The sequence below is a fragment of the Leucoraja erinacea genome, chromosome 2 (assembly GCF_028641065.1).
Source record: "Leucoraja erinacea ecotype New England chromosome 2, Leri_hhj_1, whole genome shotgun sequence".
NCBI lineage: Eukaryota > Metazoa > Chordata > Chondrichthyes > Rajiformes > Rajidae > Leucoraja > Leucoraja erinaceus.
In genome coordinates this window covers 41,002,278-41,024,374 of record NC_073378.1, presented here as the reverse complement: position 1 = coordinate 41,024,374, position 22,097 = coordinate 41,002,278, and the positions used below count along the sequence as shown (strand labels likewise).

The 22,097-nt window shown below is 43.0% G+C and overlaps 1 protein-coding gene across 6 annotated transcripts in view; it reads left to right on the top strand.

Moving 5' to 3' along the window:
* rundc3b (RUN domain containing 3b) overlaps positions 1-20,057 on the top strand; it is a 103,117-nt gene extending 83,060 nt beyond the window's left edge. The window contains exons 9-11 of one of the 6 annotated variants that reach the window (XM_055655541.1): positions 11,422-11,568; positions 14,598-14,683; positions 17,041-20,054. In XM_055655541.1, the coding sequence (XP_055511516.1) occupies positions 11,422-11,568; positions 14,598-14,683; positions 17,041-17,186 (379 nt within the window). In that variant the 3' untranslated portion in view covers positions 17,187-20,054. Of the gene's footprint in view, positions 1-11,421; positions 11,569-14,597; positions 14,717-17,040 lie in introns of all 6 variants that reach the window. The other 5 variants (XM_055655533.1, XM_055655523.1, XM_055655563.1 and 2 more) reach the window with 5 other exon arrangements.
* Positions 20,058-22,097: the final 2,040 nt, after the last annotated feature.

Sequence of the window (22,097 nt, the reverse complement as noted above, 5' to 3'; positions counted from 1 at the left end):
GGATGAACAAGGAGGTTCAGGATCTGCTAAGGGCACGCAACAATGCCTTTAAATCCAGGGACACTTCTGCCTACAGTGCGGCCAGGTTGAACCTGAACAAAGGCATAAAAAAGGCCAAAGACATCTACAGGCAAAGGGTAGAAGACCACTTCAATACCGCGGACACCAGAAGCATGTGGCAGGGTGTCAGGGACATCACTGACTACAAGAGCAGCCCCGCCTGCCCCCACGGTGATATCACACTGGCCAACGAACTGAACACCTTCTTTGCCCGCTTCAAAACTGGCAACACCACCAGGAGTGGAATAACCCCGGCCATGGCGGAGGGACAGGCATTAACACTGAGCACTCAGGAGGTACAGTGCGCTCTGCGTAGGATCAATCCATGCAAGGCTGCAGGCCCGGATGGAGTCCAGGGAAGGGTACTGAAGGACTGTGCTGTACAGCTGGCGGAGGGATTCACGAGAATCTTTAATCTGTCTCTATCTCTGGCAACGGTCCCCAAGTGCCTGAAAACAGCCACCATAGTGCCGGTGCCGAAAAAGTCTAAAGTCACCAACCTGAACGACTACCGCCCGGTTGCCCTAACTCCAATCCCAATGAAGTGTTTCGAAAGGCTGGTCCTCTCCCACATCAAATCCAGCATCCCTGCCTAACTGGACTCTCATCAATTTGCATACAGGGCAAATAGATCAACAGAGGATGCCATCTCTCTGGCTCTTCACACTGTCCTGACTCGCCTGGACAGACAAGGCACATACGTGAGGATGCTCTTCGTTAACTATAGCACTGCATTCAATACGGTCATCCCCACCAAGCTCACCACCAAACTCCACCAGCTAGGCCTCAGCTCGCCGATATGCGATTGGATCCTGAATTTTCTGACGGAGCGACCGCAGGCAGTGAGACTGGGCCCGCACCTGTCCTCCACTATCACCTTGAGCACCGGCACACTACAGGGCTGTGTACTAAGCCCCATGCTCTACTCCCTCTTCACTCACGACTGTGTTCCTGCATTCGACACCAACACCATCGTGAAGTTTGCAGACGACACAACAGTGATTTGGCTGATCACCAATGGTGATGAAACAAAATACAGGGCGGAGGTGCAGAACCTGGCGGACTGGTGCACATGTAACAACTTGTCACTAAACACCTCCAAGACCAAGGAGCTGATTATTGACTTCAGGAGGTCCCATAATGGAGAATACGCCCCAATCTCCATCTACGGGGAAAGTGTGGAGAGAGTGTCCAGCTTTAAGTTTCTGGGCACTCACATTTCAAAGGACCTCACATGGTCCATCAACACCGCTGCGCTGGTCAAGAAGGCACAGCAACGACTGTTCTTCCTGAGGACATTAAAAAAGACTGGTCTGCCCCAACAGCTGCTGACAACGTTCTACCGCTGCACCACAGAGAGCATATTAACGTATGGCATCTCTGTGTGGTATCTCAGCTACACGGAGGCGGAGAGGAGAGCTCTTCAGCGCGTCATCCACAGAGCGCAGAGAATCATTGGGACAGAGCTACCAGCCTTGGAGGGCATCTACCACACACGGTGCCTCAGGAAGGCGGTCAGCATCCATAAAGACTCCTCACACCCTTGTAACGGACTGTTCGAACTACTTCCCTCCGGCAGACGTTACAAGGCCTTCTGCGCCCGTACCTCCAGACTCGGAAACAGCTTCATTCCCAGAGCTATAGCGGCTCTGAACCGGCCCTGCTGAGTGCCCCCATCCCCCCTGGACTGTCTCCCTCAGTTGGTCACGACACACAGCTTATTTATTTATTTTACTTTTCTTTTTCATCGTTTGGAGCTGCATACTAAATCTCGTTGCACTGACGTGCAATGACAATAAAAGATATTATTATTATTATTATTATTATTATGTGGAGCTTTGAGTACAGTATTAATCTCCTTATTTAAGGAAGGATATGAATGTGATGTCATGATTACTCAATTGTATTAACTGAAAAGAAAACTGCAAAGATTTTTGACTTCTGATCTTCATAATTCATATTAATAGAGATGTTTAGCATGGAAACGGATGTCTTGGCCCAACTTGTTCATACAAACCAAAATGCACTATTTATGCTCATCTGATTTACTTCCATTTGGCCGATGCTGCTCTGAACCTTTCCTATCCATATATTTATCCATATGTATTTTCTACATTGTACTTGTAGCTGCCTCTCCCACTTCATCTTAGCTTGTCCACCAACCTTAACCCGTAGATCCCCTTAAATCTTTCTCCTCCCAACTTAAATCTATGCCCGCTAGTTTTAATAACAAATATGGACAATGTTTAATGAATAAAACTGCTGACAGAAGAGTATTTCATTTCATTTTTAAGATGTACTATTTTCATTTCTAAAGCCCCTGTCCCACTTTCACGACCTAATTGGCGACCTCTGCCGAGTTTGCCCTTGACTCATACTCGCAGCATGGTCGCCACGAGGTTGTAGGAGGTCTTCGTAACTCTTCCTCATGCTCGTGAGTGGTCTCCGCGAACACGTGGCCTCAAGTAGGTCTCAGCGTTTTTTTCCAGCTTGATAAAAAATATCCACGAGTAAAAAAAAGTCGGCATGGAAAAAATTGACCCTTTTTACTCGTGGGTAGGTCGTAGGAACGTTGTAGTAGGTCGTGATGGTAGTCGTAGATAGTCATAGGTTGGTAACTGGCCCGAGAAAAAAAATGCAAACATGACATCATTTTATCATGTGATCATTTTCCACTCGTGGCTAGTCATAGTTGGTCTTGGGTGTGGAAGACTGATGTCGAGGGGGGTTGTAGACATAGTCGTAGGAGGTCGTAGATATAATCGTAGGAGGTCTTTTACTTCGGCGAGTCAACACGACCTTGACATTTTTTTGAACTCGTCTCGGGTCTTCTAAACTCGTGGATTAGATCGTCCAAGTGGGACAGGCCCTTAAAGATGTGTAATGTCATTTGCATCGAGTGAAGATTGGCTGGTTGACAAGACACTAAACGTTGGCATCAATGGAACTCTATCTGATGGGCATGATGCAATAAATGGAGTGCTGCCAGGATCAGTGCAGGGATCTCAACTTTTTACAATTCATTGACCCTGATGAGGGCACCAAAGCCAGGGTTGCTAAGTTTGTTGATAACACAAAGATTGGTCGAGAGGTAACATAGAAACATAGAAAATAGGTGCAGGAGTAGCCCATTTGGCCCTTCGAGGCAGCACCGCCATTCAATATGGTCATGGCTGATCATCCAAAATCAGTACCCCGTCCCTGCTTTTTCCCCATATCCCTTGATTCTGTTAGCCCTAAGAGCTAAACCTTGAAAACATCCAGTGAATTGGCCTCCACTGCCTTCTGTGGCAGAGAATTCCACAGATTCAGAACTCTCTGGGTGAAAATGTTTTTCCTCATCTCAGTCCTAAATGGCCTACCAATAATTCTTAATAGGTTGTAGCTTGTGATGAGGGCATACGGAAGTTACAAAGGGATGTTAGTAGTTTGTGAGCAGATAAATATCTGACAAAAGGAGTTTTAATGTGGGGAAATGTGCTTTTTGGCAGGAAAAACAAGTACATTATCCAGGTCACATGGTGGCATGGCAGTGGAGATGCTGCTTTGCAGCACTTAAGTCCCGGGTTCAATTCTGACTACGGGTGCTGTCTGTACGGAGTTAGTACATTACCCGTGAACATGTGGGTTTTCCCTGGATGCTCTGGTTTCCCCCAACACACCAAAGACGTACGGGTTTGCAGGTTAATTGGCTTCGGTAAAAATTGTAAATTGTCCCTAGTGTGTACGATAGTGCTAGTGTATGGGGATCGTTGGTTAGCACAGACTCGATGGGCTGAAGGGCCTGTTTCCACGTTGTAACTCTAAAACTAAACTAAAGTGGTAGAAGATGGCAGATCACTGAAATGTAGTGATCAGTTTGCTCTACTGTGTGACTTGCAAATAAGATAGTATGCAGGCAGAACAAGCAGGCAGGGAGGCTAATCATTTATTGGTAAAAGAATTGAATACAAAAGTGGGGAGAATTTTTTATGGGGCATTGTTGTGACCATATCTGGAGTAATAGAAACAGTAAGTAGTCTATTTGTCTAAGGAAACATAGAAACATAGAAAATAGGTGCAGGAGTAGGCCATTTGGCCTTTCGAGCCAGCACCACCATTCAATATGATTGTGGCTGATCATCCAAAATCAGTACCCCGTTCTGCCTTTTCCCCATATCCCTTGATTCCCTTAGACCTAAGAGCTAAATCTAACTCTCTCTTGAAAGGATACAAATGGATTGGAAACGGGTCAGAGAAGGTTAACTAGCGAGATGTAGAACATAGAACAGTACAGCACAAGAACAGATCGGGACTCACAACATCTGTGCCGTCCATGATGTCGTTAAACCTATTTAATTTGTCTGCATGTGGTTCATGCCCATGCATTCATAGAAACATAGAAACATAGAAATTAGGTGCAGGAGTAGGCCATTCGGCCCTTCGAGCCTGCACCGCCATTCAATATGATCATGGCTGATCATCCAACTCAGTATCCCGTACCTGCCTTCTCTCCATACCCCCTGATCCCCTTAGCCACAAGGGCCACATCTAACTCCCTCTTAAATATAGCCAATGAACTGGCCTCAACTACCCTCTGTGGCAGAGAGTTCCAGAGATTCACCACTCTCTGCGTGAAAAAAGTTCTTCTCATCTCGGTTTTAAAGGATTTCCCCTTTATCCTTAAGCTGTGACCCCTTGTCCTGGAGTTCCCTAACATCGGGAACAATCTTCCTGCATCTAGCCTGTCCAACCCCTTAAGAATTTTGTAAGTTTCTATAAGATCCCCTCTCAATCTTCTAAATTCTAGAGAGTATAAACCAAGTCTATCCAGTCTTTCTTCATAAGACAGTCCTGACATCCCAGGAATCAGTCTGGTGAACCGTCTCTGCACTCCCTCTATGGCAATAATGTCCTTCCTCAGATTTGGAGACCAAAACTGTACGCAATACTCCAGGTGTGGTCTCACCAAGACCCTGTACAACTGCAGTAGAACCTCTCTGCTCCTATACTCAAATCCTTTTGCAATGAAAGCTAACATACCATTCGCTTTCCTTACTGCCTGCTGCACCTGCATGCCTACCTTCAATGACTGGTGTACCATGACACCCAGGTCTCGCTGCATCTCCCCCTTTCCCAATCAGCCACCATTTAGATAATAGTCTGCTTTCCTATTTTTGCCACCAAAATGGATAACCTCACATTTATCCACATTATACTGCATCTGCCAAACATTTGCCCACTCACCCAGCCTATCCAAGTCACCCTGCAGTCTCCTAGCATCCTCCTCACAGCTAACACTGCCCCCCAGCTTAGTGTCATCCGCAAACTTGGAGATATTGCCTTCAATTCCCTCATCCAGATCATTAATATATATTGTAAATAGCTGGGGTCCCAGTACTGAGCCTTGGGGTACCCCACTAGTCACTGCCTGCCATTGTGAAAAGGACCTGTTTACTCCTACTCTTTGCTTCCTGTTTGCCAGCCAGTTCTCTATCCACATCAATACTGAACCCCCAATGCCTTGTGCTTTAAGTTTGTATACTAATTTCTTATGTGGGACCTTGTCGAAAGCCTTCTGGAAGTCCAGATACACCACATCCACTGGTTCTCCCCTATCCACGCTACTAGTTACATCCTCGAAAAATTCTATAAGATTCGTCAGACATGATTTACCTTTCGTAAATCCATGCTGACTTTGTCCAATGATTTCACCACTTTCCAAATGTGCTGCTATCCCATCTTTAATAACTGACTCTAGCAGTTTCCCCACTACCGATGTTAGACTAACTGGTCTGTAATTCCCCATTTTCTCTCTCCCTCCCTTCTTAAAAAGTGGGGTTACGTTTGCTACCCGCCAATCTTCAGGAACTACTCCAGAATCTAAAGAGTTTGGAAAGATTATTACTAATGCATCCACTATTTCTGGAGCTACTTCCTTAAGTACTCTGGGATGCAGCCTATCTGGCCCTGGGGATTTATCGGCCTTTAATCCATTCAATTTACCCAACACCACTTCCCGGCTAACTTGGATTTCACTCAATTCCTCCAACTCCTTGGACCCGCGGTCCCCTGCTATTTCCGGCAAATTATTTATCTCTTCCTTAGTGAAGACGGAACCAAAGTAGTTATTCAATTGGTCCGCCATATCCTTGTTCCCCATGATCAACTCCCCTGTTTCTGACTGCAAGGGACCTACATTTGTTTTAACTAATCTCTTTCTTTTCACATATCTATAAAAACTTTTGCAGTCAGTTTTTATGTTCCCTGCCAGTTTTCTTTCATATTCTATTTTTCCTTTCCTAATTAAGCCCTTTGTCCTCCTCTGCTGGTCTTTGAATTTCTCCCAGTCCTCCGGTATGCTGCTTTTTCTGGCTAATTTGTACGCATCATCCTTCGCTTTGATACTATCCCTGATTTCCCTTGTTATCCATGGATGTACTACCTTCCCTGATTTATTCTTTTGCCAAACTGGGATGAACAATTTTTGTAGTTCATCCATGCAGTCTTTAAATGTCTTCCATTGCATATCCACCGTCAACCCTTTTAGAATTAATTGCCAGTCAATCTTGGCCAATTCACGTCTCATACCCTCAAAGTTACCTTTCTTTAAGTTCAGAACCATTGTTTCTGAATTAACAATGTCACTCTCCATCCTAATGAAGAACTCAACCATATTATGGTCACTCTTGCCCAAGGGGGCACGTACAACAAGATTGCTAACTAACCCTTCCTCATTACTCAATACCCAGTCTAAAATAGCCTGCTCTCTCGTTGGTTCCTCTACATGTTGATTTAGATAACTATCCCGCATAGATTCCAAGAAATCATCTTCCTCAGCACCCCTGCCAATTTGATTCACCCAATCTATATGTAGATTGAAGTCACCCATTATAACCGTTTTGCCTTTGTCGCACGCATTTCTAATTTCCTGTTTGATACCATCTCCAACTTCACTACTACTGTTAGGTGGCCTGTACACAACACCCACCAGCGTTTTCTGCCCCTTAGTGTTTCGCAGCTCTACCCATACCGATTCCACATCCTCCAAACTAATGTCCTTCCTTTCCATTGCATTAATCCCCTCTCTAATCAGTAACGCTACCCCACCTCCTTTTCCTTTCTGTCTATCCCTCCTGAATATTGAATATCCCTGGATGTTCAGCTCCCAGCCTTGGTCACCCTGGAGCCATGTCTCCGTGATCCCAACTATATCATAGTCATTAATAGCTATCTGCACATTCAACTCATCCACCTTATTACGAATGCTCCTTGCATTGAGACACAAAGCCTTCAGATTCAGATTCAGATTCAGATTCAATTTTAATTGTCATTGTCAGTGTACAGTACAGAGACAACGAAATGCATTTAGCATCTCCTTTGAAGAGCGACATAGCAAACGATTTTGAATAAAAAAATAAATAATAAGTGTCCGGGGGGGAATGGCCTACTCCTGCACCTGTTTGAGGGAGGGGGGGGGGGGGGGGGGGTGATTGGCAGTCACCGAGGTACGTTGTTTAGTAGAGTGACAGCGGCCGGAAAGAAGCTGTTCCTCGACCTGCTGGTTCGGCAACGGAGAGACCTGTAGCGCCTCCCGGATGGTAGGAGGGTAAACAGTCCATGGTTGGGGTGAGAGCAGTCCTTGGCGATGCTGAGCGCCCTCCGCAGACAACGCTTGCTTTGGACAGACTCAATGGAGGGGAGCGTGGAACCGGTGATGCGTTGGGCAATTTTCACCACCCTCTGCAATGCCTTCCGGTCGGAGACAGAGCAGTTGCCATACCATACTGTGATGCAGTTGGTAAGGATGCTCTCGATGGTGCAGCGGTAGAAGTTCACCAGGATCTGAGGAGACAGATGGACCTTCTTCAGTCTTCTCAGGAAGAAGAGACGCTGATGAGCCTTCTTGATCAGAGTAGAGGTATTGTGGGTCCAAGAGAGGTCATCGGAGATGTTGACTCCCAGGAACCTGAAGCTAGAAACACGTTCCACCTCCGTCCCGTTAATGTGGATGGGGGTGTGCGTGCCGCCTCTGGACTTCCTGAAGTCTACAATGAGCTCCTTGGTCTTCTTGGAGTTAAGGGCCAGGTTGTTGTCAGCGCACCATGCTGCTAAGTGCTGGACCTCCTCCCTCCTCAGGCTTGTTTTTACAACACTCTTACCCCTTACACAATTATGTTGAAAAGTGGCCCTTTTTGATTTTTGCCCTGGTTTTGTCTGCCTGCCACTTTTACTTTTCACCTTGCTACCTATTTCTTCTACCCTCATTTTACACCCTTCGGTCTCTACGCTCACACATTTAAGAAACCCTTTCCCTTTAACTCCATCCTCCACTGTCCCATTCAACACCCCACCCCCCTTATTCAGCCTGTTGATATGCCTGTAATGGGGAGTTTTTTTTAATGAAAGGTTGAAGAAGCTAAGCGTGTATCTGGTGGGTTTGGAAAAATGTCTGGGGGGGGGGTGGAATCTTTTTTTGAATGTCACCTAAGAAATTGGGGATCTTGATAGGGTCGATATGAGGAGGATGCTTCATCCTGTGAGGACAATCTAGATCAAGGGACTGCATTTTAAGGCAAAGAGGAAATTAAATCTTTCCTTAGAGGGAGGTATAGCTTTAAATCGCTTTCTCAGAGGGAGATGGAAATGGTCTTTCAATATTGTTAAGGCAGAGGTAGATGGAGATCTGGTAAGCAAGGGAGGAGAAAGGTCACCATCACAAGACAGGAATGCATGTTACAATCAGAATCAACAACTATCTTATTAAACAGCAGAACAAGCCAGAGAGACCCACTCCTGCTTATGAAATGTAATAAGAGGTGTGAGTATTTTCTTTAATACTTTGTTATATTGCCATCTTATTAGAAAATGTTGAAATATTGTTTTATGATGGACCATCCTTGATTTTAGCTGCTTTATGCTTTAAGGCAATTTTGTCCCAATTCACAATATTGTCCTGAATGATTGCAATTAAGCAGCTTGCAGTAAATTGTAAGATCAATTCCATCTGTGACCAAACTCTTCTTTAATGATTTAATGGTTCTTTATTATCACGAGTACCAAGTTACAGTGAAATTATATTTTTTGCATACAAATCAATAAGATTATTGCCATATATGAGTACAATGTGCATAGAAACAGCTCACTGAATCCATATGCAAGGGTCGCCAGATTTAGGCACCATTTTCTAAGTCCCAGCTGCAGTTGGCCATAAAGGCCCATTGCAGCCATCGCCGTGATCGGGATTGTCTTGTAGACCTTTGTCCCTCTCCTCACCTGGCCACCTTCAGCCTTCATTCCCCGGGGGGGCTCCCGCAGTCAATTTTGGGGGTGCAGAAGATAAGACCACCAGTTTTTTTTTTGTTTTTTTTTCTGGCCCTTTGTCCAGTGTCCACTGCCATTGCCGACTTCCTGCACCCTCCTCTCTGTTTCCCAGTCTTCGGGGACGAGCAGGAGATGACCTCTAGACGAGCCTCCCACTCCATGCAGGTTCCAGTTCCGTGGTGGGGGGGGGGGGGGTGTGAGCCATTCCTGCTGCCGGGGTATGGCACGGCCCTTCAGGAGCTTCTGTCACGCATGGCCTTTCGGGAGCTGTATAACGGAAGCACGGTAAATAGCAGTTCCATAATTTATTGAGGCTTCCAGTGTTGTTTCCTGTCTGTTAGATTGAGTCTGTGGGCCAGATTTATGGAGCAGTGGTACAAATACAGCCTTCCACATTCGCTTTCCTGAAGTTGCTGAAGTTGCAGGTATAGCTCAACATAGACCTATGCAGGCAGATAATTATTCACATCTCCTCACAACCTCCAAGGAGGTTAGCACCAACATTCTTTTTTCGCACTTGGATCCATTTGTGTTACTAGTTCCGAAGAACATGAGAAAATAGGGCCAACTGGCCCCTCAAATCAAGACAATTTGCCATTCATTATGATCATGGTTACCTCAGATCTCAACTCCTGCACAGTGCCAAATTAGCCCCTCAGCCTACAAACCCTGACCTTTCAGAAATTTAAAGAAAAAATACATGACTTTAAATACAGAAAATGAGCTAAGAATTCCAGAGATTTACTGCCTAGGACGAGTCCGCTATTCGGGCCTATTGAGGATAGTATGATTATCATATAATCCTCAGAGACATAGCATTATACAGCATGAAAACAGGTCATTTGGCCCAACTTATCCATGCTGACCCTGTTGCCTACCTGAGCTTAGTTGCATTGTCTACATTTGGCCATATTGCCCCAAGCCATGTACCTTAAATATTTCCCCTCTCATCTTAAACCTATGCCTTCTAGTTTTAGACTTCCCTACCCTTAGAAAAAGACTGATCAATCAGCTTGGCTTTGCCTCTTGTGATTTTATATATCTCTATAAGGTCATCCCTCAGCCTCCTATACTCCAAGAAAAAATGTTGCAGTCTATCCAGCATCCTTTTATTATTCAAGCCCTTCAGTCTCAGTGCAGTTGCATCAATGACTTGTGCAGTTGTATCATGACATACCGACTCCAATACTCAATGTCCTGACCAAGGACTGCACGTGTGCCAAACACCACCATCAATATCCTGCCTACTTGTGTCGCTACTTTCAGTGCTATGTACTTCTACAACACTCTCCAGGACTACACTATTTAGTTTATTGGCCATTTATTTGATGTGGCTAGTCCAGGACAAATTGCGGGTTATATTTATTCCTAAGAACTTGAAGCTTTCAACCATCTCTACTTCAGTGCCCTCAATGCATATGGACCCCTTCGCTTCCTGAAGTCAATTACAATTTCCTTTGTCTTGCTGACATTGAGGGTGAGGTTGTTGGCTTGAACCAAAGTACAACAACCAAAGTACTTGCTCACCTGGCCAGCCATTATAAATTCACCTGTTTCTGACTGTAAGGGACCTACCTTTGTCTTCACTAATCTTTTCCTCATCACATATCTATAGATTCCTCTTCACATATCTATATGTACCTCTTCGCTTAACTAAGATGAAATAAAACAAGGGTGCTAAGTTAATTGGACATTGTAAATTATCCCAGATAAGTGTTACAATCTGGAGGGAGTTTACAGGAATGTGGGAAGAACATAATGTGATTGATTTAGGATTGTTGTGTGGAAGTGGACTCTGAGGTGAAGAGTTTGTTTCCATGCTGTCTGATTATAACCCCAGTTATTTGACGGTTTCAATGTATTGTTGCAGTAATGTTAATGTAAATTATCGGTCTGTGTAAAACCATGTCTGTATCTTTTTTTCCTCATTTAGGCACAGAAGCGGTATTACTGAATATAACACAATAGAATTGAATAATGGGTGCTGCTCACCGCTGGGCATAACGATTGGCGGATTTGTTTTGTTACTACAATCACACTGCACACCTTTTCTTACAGAGCAGTTTTAAAAAATAATGATTTGAGATCGCGACAAGAATTAACAGCACACCTTACGAATCAGTGGCCTTCCCCAGGAGCATTGGATGCAGATGCTGTTGCTTTAGATACACTTCTGTACAGAAAGCATTGTGGACAGTGGGATGAGTAGGTTCACATTTCAATTATTTTACAAGTTATGGTTGTCCTATAATACCAGGTTGTGATTTATCCTTCTATCTGCCTTGTGAGTACTTGAATCGCCTGGGCATAGGTTGCGGAGTAGGGGCTGATGAGTGGAATGATAATAGATGGGTTCATGGACATAGTGGGCCAAAGGGCTTTTTTTCTGTACTGTACAACTCGTATCCTGGTCCACTTGAGTTTTTATTTGTTATTAATGTTTGAAATGTCTGTTTTTTCACACAGAGAGTGGTGAATCTCTGGAACTCTCTGCCACAGAGGGTAGTTGAGGCCAGTTCATTGGCTATATTTAAGAGGGAGTTAGATGTGGCCCTTGTGGCTAAGGGGATCAGGGGGTATGGAGAGAAGGCAGGTACAGGATACTGAGTTGGATGATCAGCCATGATCATATTGAATGGCGGTGCAAGCTCGAAGGGCCGAATGGCCTACTCCTGCACCTAATTTCTATGTTTCTATATTTCTATGAAAGGAGAGCAGATGGATTATTTTTGTATATTGCTATTTCAGGATTGGATATTGGGTAAGAAAGTATTTTTCTTCCCGTTCAGCATTATCATATACTGGCGGACACAAGGTGAGAGGGAGCAAGTTTAAAGGAGATTTGAGAGGCAAGTTTTTTTTTAGAGTGAGTGGCAGATACATGGAATACGCTGCCAAGAAAGGTGGAATAAGCAGACACGACAGCAACACTTAACAGGCATTTAGACAGACACATGAACAGGAAAGAAATTGAATAATAATCTATATGCAAGCAGATAGGATTACTTTAAATTAGCATTAGGTCGGTGCAGACAAGGTGGGTCAAAGGGCCTCTTCCTATGTTGTACTGTTCAATGTTCTCTATGACCTGAGAAGAAGGATTAAACAAATGTGGGAGAATGGAACAAATTTAAGGAGACATGGAGAGAATATTTTATTTTATTTGAGTTTGTAGCGATTGTGCAGGCAAGCACTTAATGAGTGGAGTGACAGAAGGAGAGCAGAAACAATATCCAAGGAGAATTATTAATATTATCAGCTAAGACGGGGCTAGGGAGAGAAATTGGGTGATCATTGGATCATTGGTGATTTTTGAATAATCACCTTTGGCAGAGAGGAGAATTTTGCGGATCAGCTCTGGTAGGGAATGGCTAAATTGGTTGTTTGTCACACCCTTGCAAGCCTGTGTCCTTTGGATTTAAACGTGTAGAATTTTATGCTGTGTTTGAATTTAATGCTGTGTTTGGGGAGCAGTGAGAGAGGGTAATGATTTTAGTGTGGAGCTTAATACAGTAAAAAGGAAGCGAGGAAATAGTTAATCAACTCCGCAGCAGAGAAGCATCATGCAAATTGGGCACTTACGGTTAGACATGAAGTATTGATGTGCCGATGTAAGTGAATTGGAAAAGAGCATTTTCCATGGGTGGAGGTTTTGGGAAAGGAAGAGTGCAGAGAATGGTACATTAAGTGATCAGATTGGCCAGGTGGGCAGAGGAATGGTTGATGGAATTTAATACAGAGGAGTCTGAGGTGTTGCATTTTGGGACGTCGAACAAGGGCAGGACCTACACAGTAAATGGAAGGCCTCTAAGTATTGTTGTAGAGCAGAGGGATCTAGGGGTACAAGTGCACGGTTCCATGAAGGCCGAGTCGCAAGTAGATAAGGTGGTCAAAAAGGCTCTTGGCACTTTGACCATCAGTCAGAGTATTGAGTATAGAAATTGGGAGGTCATGTTGCAGTTGTATAAGACATTGGTGAGACAGGCATTTCGAATGTTGTGTTCAGTTCTGGGCACCATGATATAGGAAAGATATTGTCAAGTTTGAAAGGGTTCAGAAAAGATTTACGAGGATGTTGCCAGGACTGGAGGGTGTGAGCTATGGGGAGAGGTTGAGTAGGCTGGGTCTCTATTCCATGGAGCGTAGGGGGATGAGATCTTATAAAAGTATACAAAATCATGAGAGGAATAGATTGGGTAGATGCACAGAGTCTTTTGCCCAGAGTAGGGGAAACGAGGACATAGGTTCAAGGTGAAGGGGGAAAGATTTAATAGGAATCAGAGGAGTAACTTTTTCACACAGAGGTGTATGGAACAAGCTGCCAGTGGAGGTAGTTGAGGCTGGGACTATCTCATTGTTTAAGAAACAGTTGGACAGGTACATGAATAAGACAGGTTTGGAGGCTTATGGACCAAGCGCAGGCAAGTGGAATTTGGGGTCATTAGCTGGGACATTGTTGGCCAGTGTGGGCGAGTTCTGCCGAAGGGCCTGTTTCCACACTGTATTACTCTACGACTCTATGAGAGGGTCCTATCCATCAGTTAGTTGAAGAGATGCCATATGAATGACAAGATCAGGGAGGCAGGATCGTGAATATGGTAGTGAATTGGGAAATATGGGAGAAGGAAGAACAGGCAGGAAATGAACTGCACATGGTTAATTAGGATGAACGTTGCTACCACTGAAGATTAGTTTGGTATGGAAGCTGAGGGAGGAAAGCTATGAAGATAGCCGTGAGAATCTATATTTCCAACATGTTTATTAGTCAGAAGTAATTTATTATATTTGAGTTCAAATAATGCATATTTATTATTATGTGACCAAATCAGTGTTTAATGTTTCAGTCACAAATGGCCATTTTCTATCCAATCCAATCATTATTTTTAATCACTGCTTTTTGGAATTTGTTAATAATTGCTAAATCGTCTGATGATTTTGTAACATGAACTTCATTGCATTATGTAATTAACTAAAGATAACCATGTAAAAAAGGGTAGCAGTGTTAGAAGGAGGAAACTAACATTTTAAAAACAAGCGTCATTGCTTCCAAATGCAATTCATCTGGTCATGACTATTGAGCTTTTGAAATCTGGGCATGCATTTGCAATGTATTTTAGTGTTGAAGAGCTGTAATCAGCAGTAATTGTAACAATGTCTGGATCATGTATGCTTTGCACCTACTTTTACAAAGGGTTGTTCAGTTTCCAACAGTTGCAGTGATTTTTTTTTTGCAGGCACAGTTTTCAAAGCTTGGAGCAGCTCTCGGCAGAGATCAGTCTTTCTTCAACATCATTAGATCCATTGCACTCACAGAAAGAGGGTGAGGGAAGACATGAAAACTCAAAAAGTGATGGTAACATTTTTACATTTAAAAGCGATGTGCGGACAAATGATCAATATTGTGTGCTGCATTCTGTGCAGTAGTTGTATGGGTATGAGTCTGCTAGCATTCAGTTTGTACAGGACGTCATCTGTTCAAAATTTTGTTCCTGAGGAGCAAATATTGGATTAATTGAAACATGAACTGAAACATAAGTAGTTAGCCTTGTTGATTTATTGGGGCTATTGTATGACGATCCCATCACATTCTCTTGATATTTCTTCCCCATTATTTGCAATTGGTGTCAACATGGATGGTATTACCCAGAGCATCAATGTTGGGTTGACAGATATTGGAAGACCCAAGCACCTCCGCCACAAACTTTGTTTGGATCAGTTCTGATATTTGAAGTTCCGCCACATCTAGTTATGAATGGTGATGGACAATTAAACAACTGCCGGAAGAAGGAGGCTCCACAAGAGTCTCCATTCTCAACGATGGGAATCCAGCATGCCAGAGCAAAACAAAACAGAAAACTCTGCCTACAGCGCCAGACCAGGGTTCGATCCTGATTACGGGTGCTGTCTGTATGGAGTTTGTACGTTCTCCCCGTGACCTGTGGCGTTTTCCTCCGAGATCTTGGTTTTCTCCCACATCCCAAAGACATACAGGTTTGTAGGTTAATTGGCTTGGTATAAATGTAAACATTGTCCCTAATGTGTGTAGGGCAGTGTTAATGAGCGGGGATTGGTGCAGACTGAGGATTGAAGGGGCGGTTTCCACGCAGTATCTCTAAACTAAACATTCCAGCAATAGTATTGAAGACTTGTGCTCCCGAAGTTGGCAGACGCTGTTCCAGTATAGCTACAATGCTGGTATCTATGTAACAATATGCAAATTGTTCAGACATAACCCATCCAAAAGAGGCAGAAAAACTCCAAACCAAACAATTGCCATCCCTTCAGATTACACTCGGGCAAGATGATGGAAGGGTTAATGAAACCTATCAAGCGGCACTTGCATATTAACCTGCTCATAGAATCTCAGTTTGTGTTCTGGCAAAATCCGCTCCTGGTCTCATTACGGCCTTAGTTTAAATAAGGACAAAAGAGCTGAACATTTGAGGTGAAGGGAAAGTAATTGCTGTTGATATCAAGGCTGTATTTGATCGAATATGGCATCAAGGAACTCTGGCTAAACTGGAGTCAATGGAAACTCTGGGGGTGTGAAAGAGGGAATCCTCTGCTGGTTGGAACCTAGCACAAAAGGAGATGGTTGAGGTGGTTGGAGATCAATCATCTCAGCAACAGGAAATCTCTGCAAGTTTCTCAAAGTAATGTCCTGGGCCCTACCATTTTCATATGCTTCATTAATGACCCTCTTCAAATTGTAAGATCAGAAGCAGGGATGTTTGCTGATAATTGCACGATGTTGAGCACTATTGGATAATGAGGCACTCTACAAACAAATGCAGCAAGACCTGAACAGATAGGTGGCAAGTAACATTCATATCAAACAAGTGCCAGGCAATTATGATATCTAACTAGAGAAAATCCACCAACACCCCCTGACATTATTGTATTACTATCGCTGAATTCCCCCGCTATCAATATCCTGGGAGTTACCATTGACCAGAAACTGCACTGGAATAGCCATGTATACAAGAGCAGGTCAAAGGCTAGTAATCCTGCAGTGAAAAACTCACCTACAAACCTCCCAAAGTTTGTCCAGCATCGACAAGGTTCAGGTCAGGACTGTGATGGTGTCACGGTGGCACAGCGGTAGAGTTGCTGCCTTACAGCAAAATGTGGCGCCAGAGACCCGGGTTTGATCCCGACTACGGGTGCTGTCACGGGGAGTTTGTACGTTCTCCCCGTGAGTTTTCTCCAAGATCTTCGGTTTCCTCCCACACTCCAAAGACGTACAGGTTTGTAGTTTAATTGGCTTGATAAAAATGTTAAATTGCCCAAGTTGACGATATGCAGAGTACTGCCCTGCGATTACAAAATTCAGAAGGTTCAGAGATATTCTCCATTTGTCTGGATGAGTGGAGCCTGATCAACAGTCGGGAAGCTCAATGCTCTACAGGACATAGCAGCCCAATTGACAGGGTGTCCCATCCATAACCTTTCACTCACTCAATCACCAATGCAATGTTGACCCTGTTCCTCTTCCCATAAAAATGGCGGCTGAGTTTTTCCAGCATTTGTGGATTTTTAAAATTTTCATCTCCTGTGCTGTATTCGTTCTCTGGTTGAGATTTAGTTATTATTTATCTATTTTATGTGAATAAAATGGTTTCATTTCCTTCAGGATGTGCTTGAATTTTACGTTATTGTAAAAGATCTTTCTTGTAGGGAAGGAGGACACGCCCTCGTTACTTGGACTCTGTGGATCCCTGACCTCCATGACAAGCTACAAATCTCTTACAAGCTTGAAATCCAGTGAATGTCTTGCAAGTCCAAATGCAGAGATTAACAGCCCGGGGCTCACTCCATTTTAGGAATGGCATCATCTAAGACCGAGTGAACCTGGTATCTTGGTATGCACTAAAATGACATTGCAATCATTCAACGAATCCTGATAACTTGAGACTTTACTAATCGGTTCAACAAGATTTGTAGAAAAATCAACTAAAAATGCATTGCTGCTGTTTTGTGATAACGTAACCATCTCTAAATGATTATGGCCATTTCATGCAGTACTTTTACTTGAATGCGTTTGCTTTGTTTGTTTCAGGTATACAAAATGTCAAATCTACTGGTTGTCTTGTTTATTTTCCCAAACTGCCTGCTTCAAGCTGTCTTTACTTCTGTAAAAGTGTTACTTGTCCACTGCTCATGTCATTTTTCAAAAGGCCCAAACAACTGGTTTATGTACTTTTGGATTGAAGGGTATGTTCAAATGTCAAATTAATTTCTTTACTTAAAATATCGTTACTTTTACTGGAAACGTTTAAGTGCAATTATTCTGTTTTTGTTCTTAATTAAGTTTGCAGATTTCTGGGTATATTTCATTTGATAATGCACTTTAATTTTAAATAATTTCCATCTAGCTGCTTGCATTCTAACTGCTTGGATCAAAGCCATTTTCCACTGATGCAAGTGCAGATGATGTCTAATTGTTGCTTTGAACTTGATTAAATTGAAATTAGATATCTTTGACATTATGCCAGGGCTGAATTTATCAATGTTAATTTAAAAGTTTTAGATGCCTACTTCAAAAGAAAGTACATGGCAGCAAACACATTTGATGGTATTCGTTTTTTTAATGTAGCGGTCAGATGATGGTGTGTTCACATTGTGACAGGATCTGTCCATTTATTCACATTGGGGAAATCAGTACTGGTTTCCCCAATCAATCTTGCACTGGTTCTAATGCCATATTTCATATTGTAATTGTCTAATTTCAGTGTAACAACATCAGACACATGCCGTTTCTGACACATTCCCTTGCACCATAGAAAGAAAAAGAACCTGAATTTGGCTACCCCATTAATGGCAATGTTCTGCAGCAAATCAAAGCAAATCACCAATTAAACACATTAGGAATTGGCAGGTAGAATTTGTTTTGATCCATTTAAACATACAGTATAGCAAAAAGAACATTGTCATAAATGAAAGGTACACTGTTGCAATTAAAATTGTGTACCCCAGCTTATTTGTTACCTGTAACCAGGAATTATCCTCAGATTTTCAATTTTAAAGTGAAAGTTCCACTGCAGTCTTTAACCCCATTGCATTTGCAATAATGTCAATGTATTTGACCTCACATGTATGTTCACTGTTGATGTTTTATTCTACATGGCTTAAAATCACAATCATTCCTCACTTTTACTTTGAACTGTTTACACACAAGACTAATCACTGAAGCTTATGGTGAACATGATCCTTTTGCTTATTTTTAAAATTGGCACTCTATTTTTAATGTTTACATTTCAATACAATCTCTGTTTATCAGTAGGCATTTTATTCTGTACTGAACTAGTATTAAACTAGTATTAAGCTGCTGGTAATGTGTACATAGTGCATGATAAGTTTTTCTTTTAGCACCAATGTGCATTCACATATTTACTTTGTTCAGTCTTATCTAAATGAGGAAAAGGCAATGCCAAAATTATATTCTTAATTTTTGGCTTGATAAGTTATGTGAGTCTTAACAACTGCATGTGTAATAAAAGTGAACAAAAATCTGCTGTTTGGTCTTTCCATAGAAGTTGATGACTCTTCTGACTTCAAGTGTAACGTGAAAATTATTCATCCTTGATTTCATCATCTTGAAATATGAACTAATTGGCCTAGGCTTGGAAATAAACAGTAAATGAATTACATTTATTGTTTATTGGAGCTGCCCATGAACATTTGTGGGCTATTTAACCAGGTGATGGTGAATATGTGGAATTTATTGCCACAGATGGCTGTGGAGGCCCTCTTTGGGTATTTTTAACGTGGAAATTGACAGATACTTGATTAGTAACGGTGTCAAAGGTTACGGGGGTAAAGCAGCAGAATGAGGTTGAGAGGGAACGATAGATCACCCATGATTGAATGGCAGAGTAGACTTGATGCATCAAATGGCCTAATTTTGCTCCTATGAACATGAACATGAACAAAGAGAGGGAGGACTACCATAGAAAATAGGTGCAGGGGAAGGCCATTCGGCCCTTCGAGCCATTCAATATGATCATGGCTGATCATCCAACTCAGTATCCTGTACCTGCCTTCTTCTCTCCATACCCAGAGAATTCCAGAGATTCACCACTCTCTGTGTGAAAAATGTTTTCCTCATCTCAGTCCTAAAAGATTTCTCCCTTATCCTTAAACTGTGACCCCTTGTTCTGGACTTCCCCAACACCGGGAACAATCTTCCTGCATCTAGCCTGTCCAACCCCTTAAGAATTTTGTAAATTTCTATAAGATCCCCCCTCAATCTTCTAAATTCTAGCGAGTACAAGCCGAGTCTATCCAGTCTTTCTTCATATGAAAGTCCTGACATCCCAGGAATCGGTCTGGTGAACCTTCTCTGTACTATCTCTATGGCAAGAATGTCCTTCCTCAGATTAGGAGACCAAAACTGTACGCAAAATTCCAGGTGTGGTCTCACCAAGACCCTGTACAACTGCAGTAGAACCTCCCTGCTCAACTCAAATCCTTTTGCTATGAATGCTAACATACCATTCGCTTTCTTCACTGCCTGCTGCACCTGCATGACTACTTTCAATGACTGGTGTACCATGACACCCAGGTCTCGTTGCATCTCCCCTTTTCCTAATCGGCCACCATTCAGATAATAGTCTACTTTCTTGTTTTTGCCACCAAAATGGATAACCTCACATTTATCCACATTATACTGCATCTGCCATGCATTTGCCCACTCACCCATCATATCCAAGTCGCCTTGCAGCCTCCTAACAGCTAACACTGCCCCCCAGCTTTGTGTCATCCGCAAACTTGGAGATGTTGCATTCAATTCCCTCGTCCAAATCATTAACATATATTATAAATAGTTGGGGTCCTAGCACTGAGCCTTGCGGTACCCGACTAGTCACTGCCTGCCATTGTGAAAAGGACCCGTTTACTCCTACTCTTTGCTTCCTGTCTGCCAGCCAGTTCTCTATCCACATCAATACTGAACCCCCAAAGAAGGAGTAAGATACAGAACTGATGGGCAACTGGAAACCCAGGGTCGCTCTTGCAAAAGGAAAATGGATATTTTACAAGGTAATTAGTCACTCTATCCTTGGCTCCTCCAAATAGAGATGACATTGCAAGCTAGTAAGTTTGCAGATAATGCTAAGTTTGGTGGTATAATGGACGGTGAAGAAGGCCATCCAAGATTACAATAGAAGTTTGATCAACCAGGTTAATGAGCCGAAGAATAGCAGACAAGAGTTTAATTCAGACATATGTGAGGTGTTGCACTTTGGCAAGACTAAGCAGGGCAGGACTTTCATAGTGAATAGTAAGACCCTGGGGTGTTTTGTGGACGGAGAGACCTAGAGGTGCAGATATACAGATCCATGAAGATGGCGTTTGCCTTAATCAGACCATGTACTGAGTGCAGGAGTTGGGATGTCATGTTACAGCTGCACAATATATTGGTATGTTCATATTTAGAATACTGTAATGCAGTTCTGCTACAGAACCCTGCTATAAGAAGGATATAATTAAACTGGAAAGGATTAGACAATAGGTGCAGGAGTAGGTCATTTAGCCCTTCGAGCCAGTACCGCCATTCAATGTGATCATGGCTGATCATCCACAATCAGTACCCTGTTCCTGCCTTCGCCCATATCCCCTAACTCCTCTATCTTTAAGAGCCCTATCTAGCTCTCTCTTGAAAGTATCCTGAGAACCGGCCTCCACCGCCCTCTGAGACGGAGAATTCCACAGACTCACAACTCTCTGTGTGAAAAAGTGTTTCCTCATCTCAGTTCTAAATGGCTTACCCCTTATTCTTGAACTGTGGCCCCTGGTTCTGGACTCCCCCAACATATAAGGATGTTGCCAGGTTTGAATTATAAAGAAACATTGGCTAGGCTGGGTCTTTTTTTTACCCCCCGTAGCTTAAGAGGCTGAGAAGTGACCTTATGGAGATATATAAAATCTTTAGTGTCAAAAAATGAACAGACTCTAAAGATAGGCGAGTCTAAAACTAGGGGATAGGTTTACAGTAAGAGGTGAAAGATTTACAAGGAACCCAAGGGGCTTTTTTTCCCCCATTGAGCAGATGATAGGTATATGGAACTGCCAGAGGAAGTGGTAAAGATGGGTATAATTGAGACATTTAAAATACATTTGTATAAGTAAATGGAGAGGAAAGTTTTGAAGGGACATTGGCAAGATGTGGAAATGTGTGTGTAAAGTACCGTTAACACTGAGTCATAGAACGTCGTAATGTACTTTAATAAGAATACATACAGAGACCATAACAACCGGTGCTGTAGGCTCAAGGTCGTAGCACAAAACTGAAAGTATGATTGCTTACATTCCACAGGAAGGCATGGTGGAAACCCGACATGAATTAGGGATCGGGTCCAAGATAGCAAAACCAGATGTGGATCAAATCAGCAATAATGATTGATCTACATCCTCCTTCTTAGGCTTTTGCCCATGGGTTAAATACAAAGCATGCAAAGACATAATATATAAGGATATAAAGTTAACTATCATCTACAGCGAAGCAGCGGAGGATACAGTATGAGCAATGTCAGTTGTAGTTAGAGTCCACGATCTGCCTCTAGCCAAAGTCTGTATCTTATCACAGGCTTGCAGACCCGTCCTGCACGTGTTTGGTACAGCCCCATAGCAATACTCTTTACAAGTGATGCCGCCATAGGAACAACCTTCACAGGGAGTTTCTTAGCAAGCGATGACTCAATCAGCACAGGTTTCACAGCGGACTTCGTAACGGG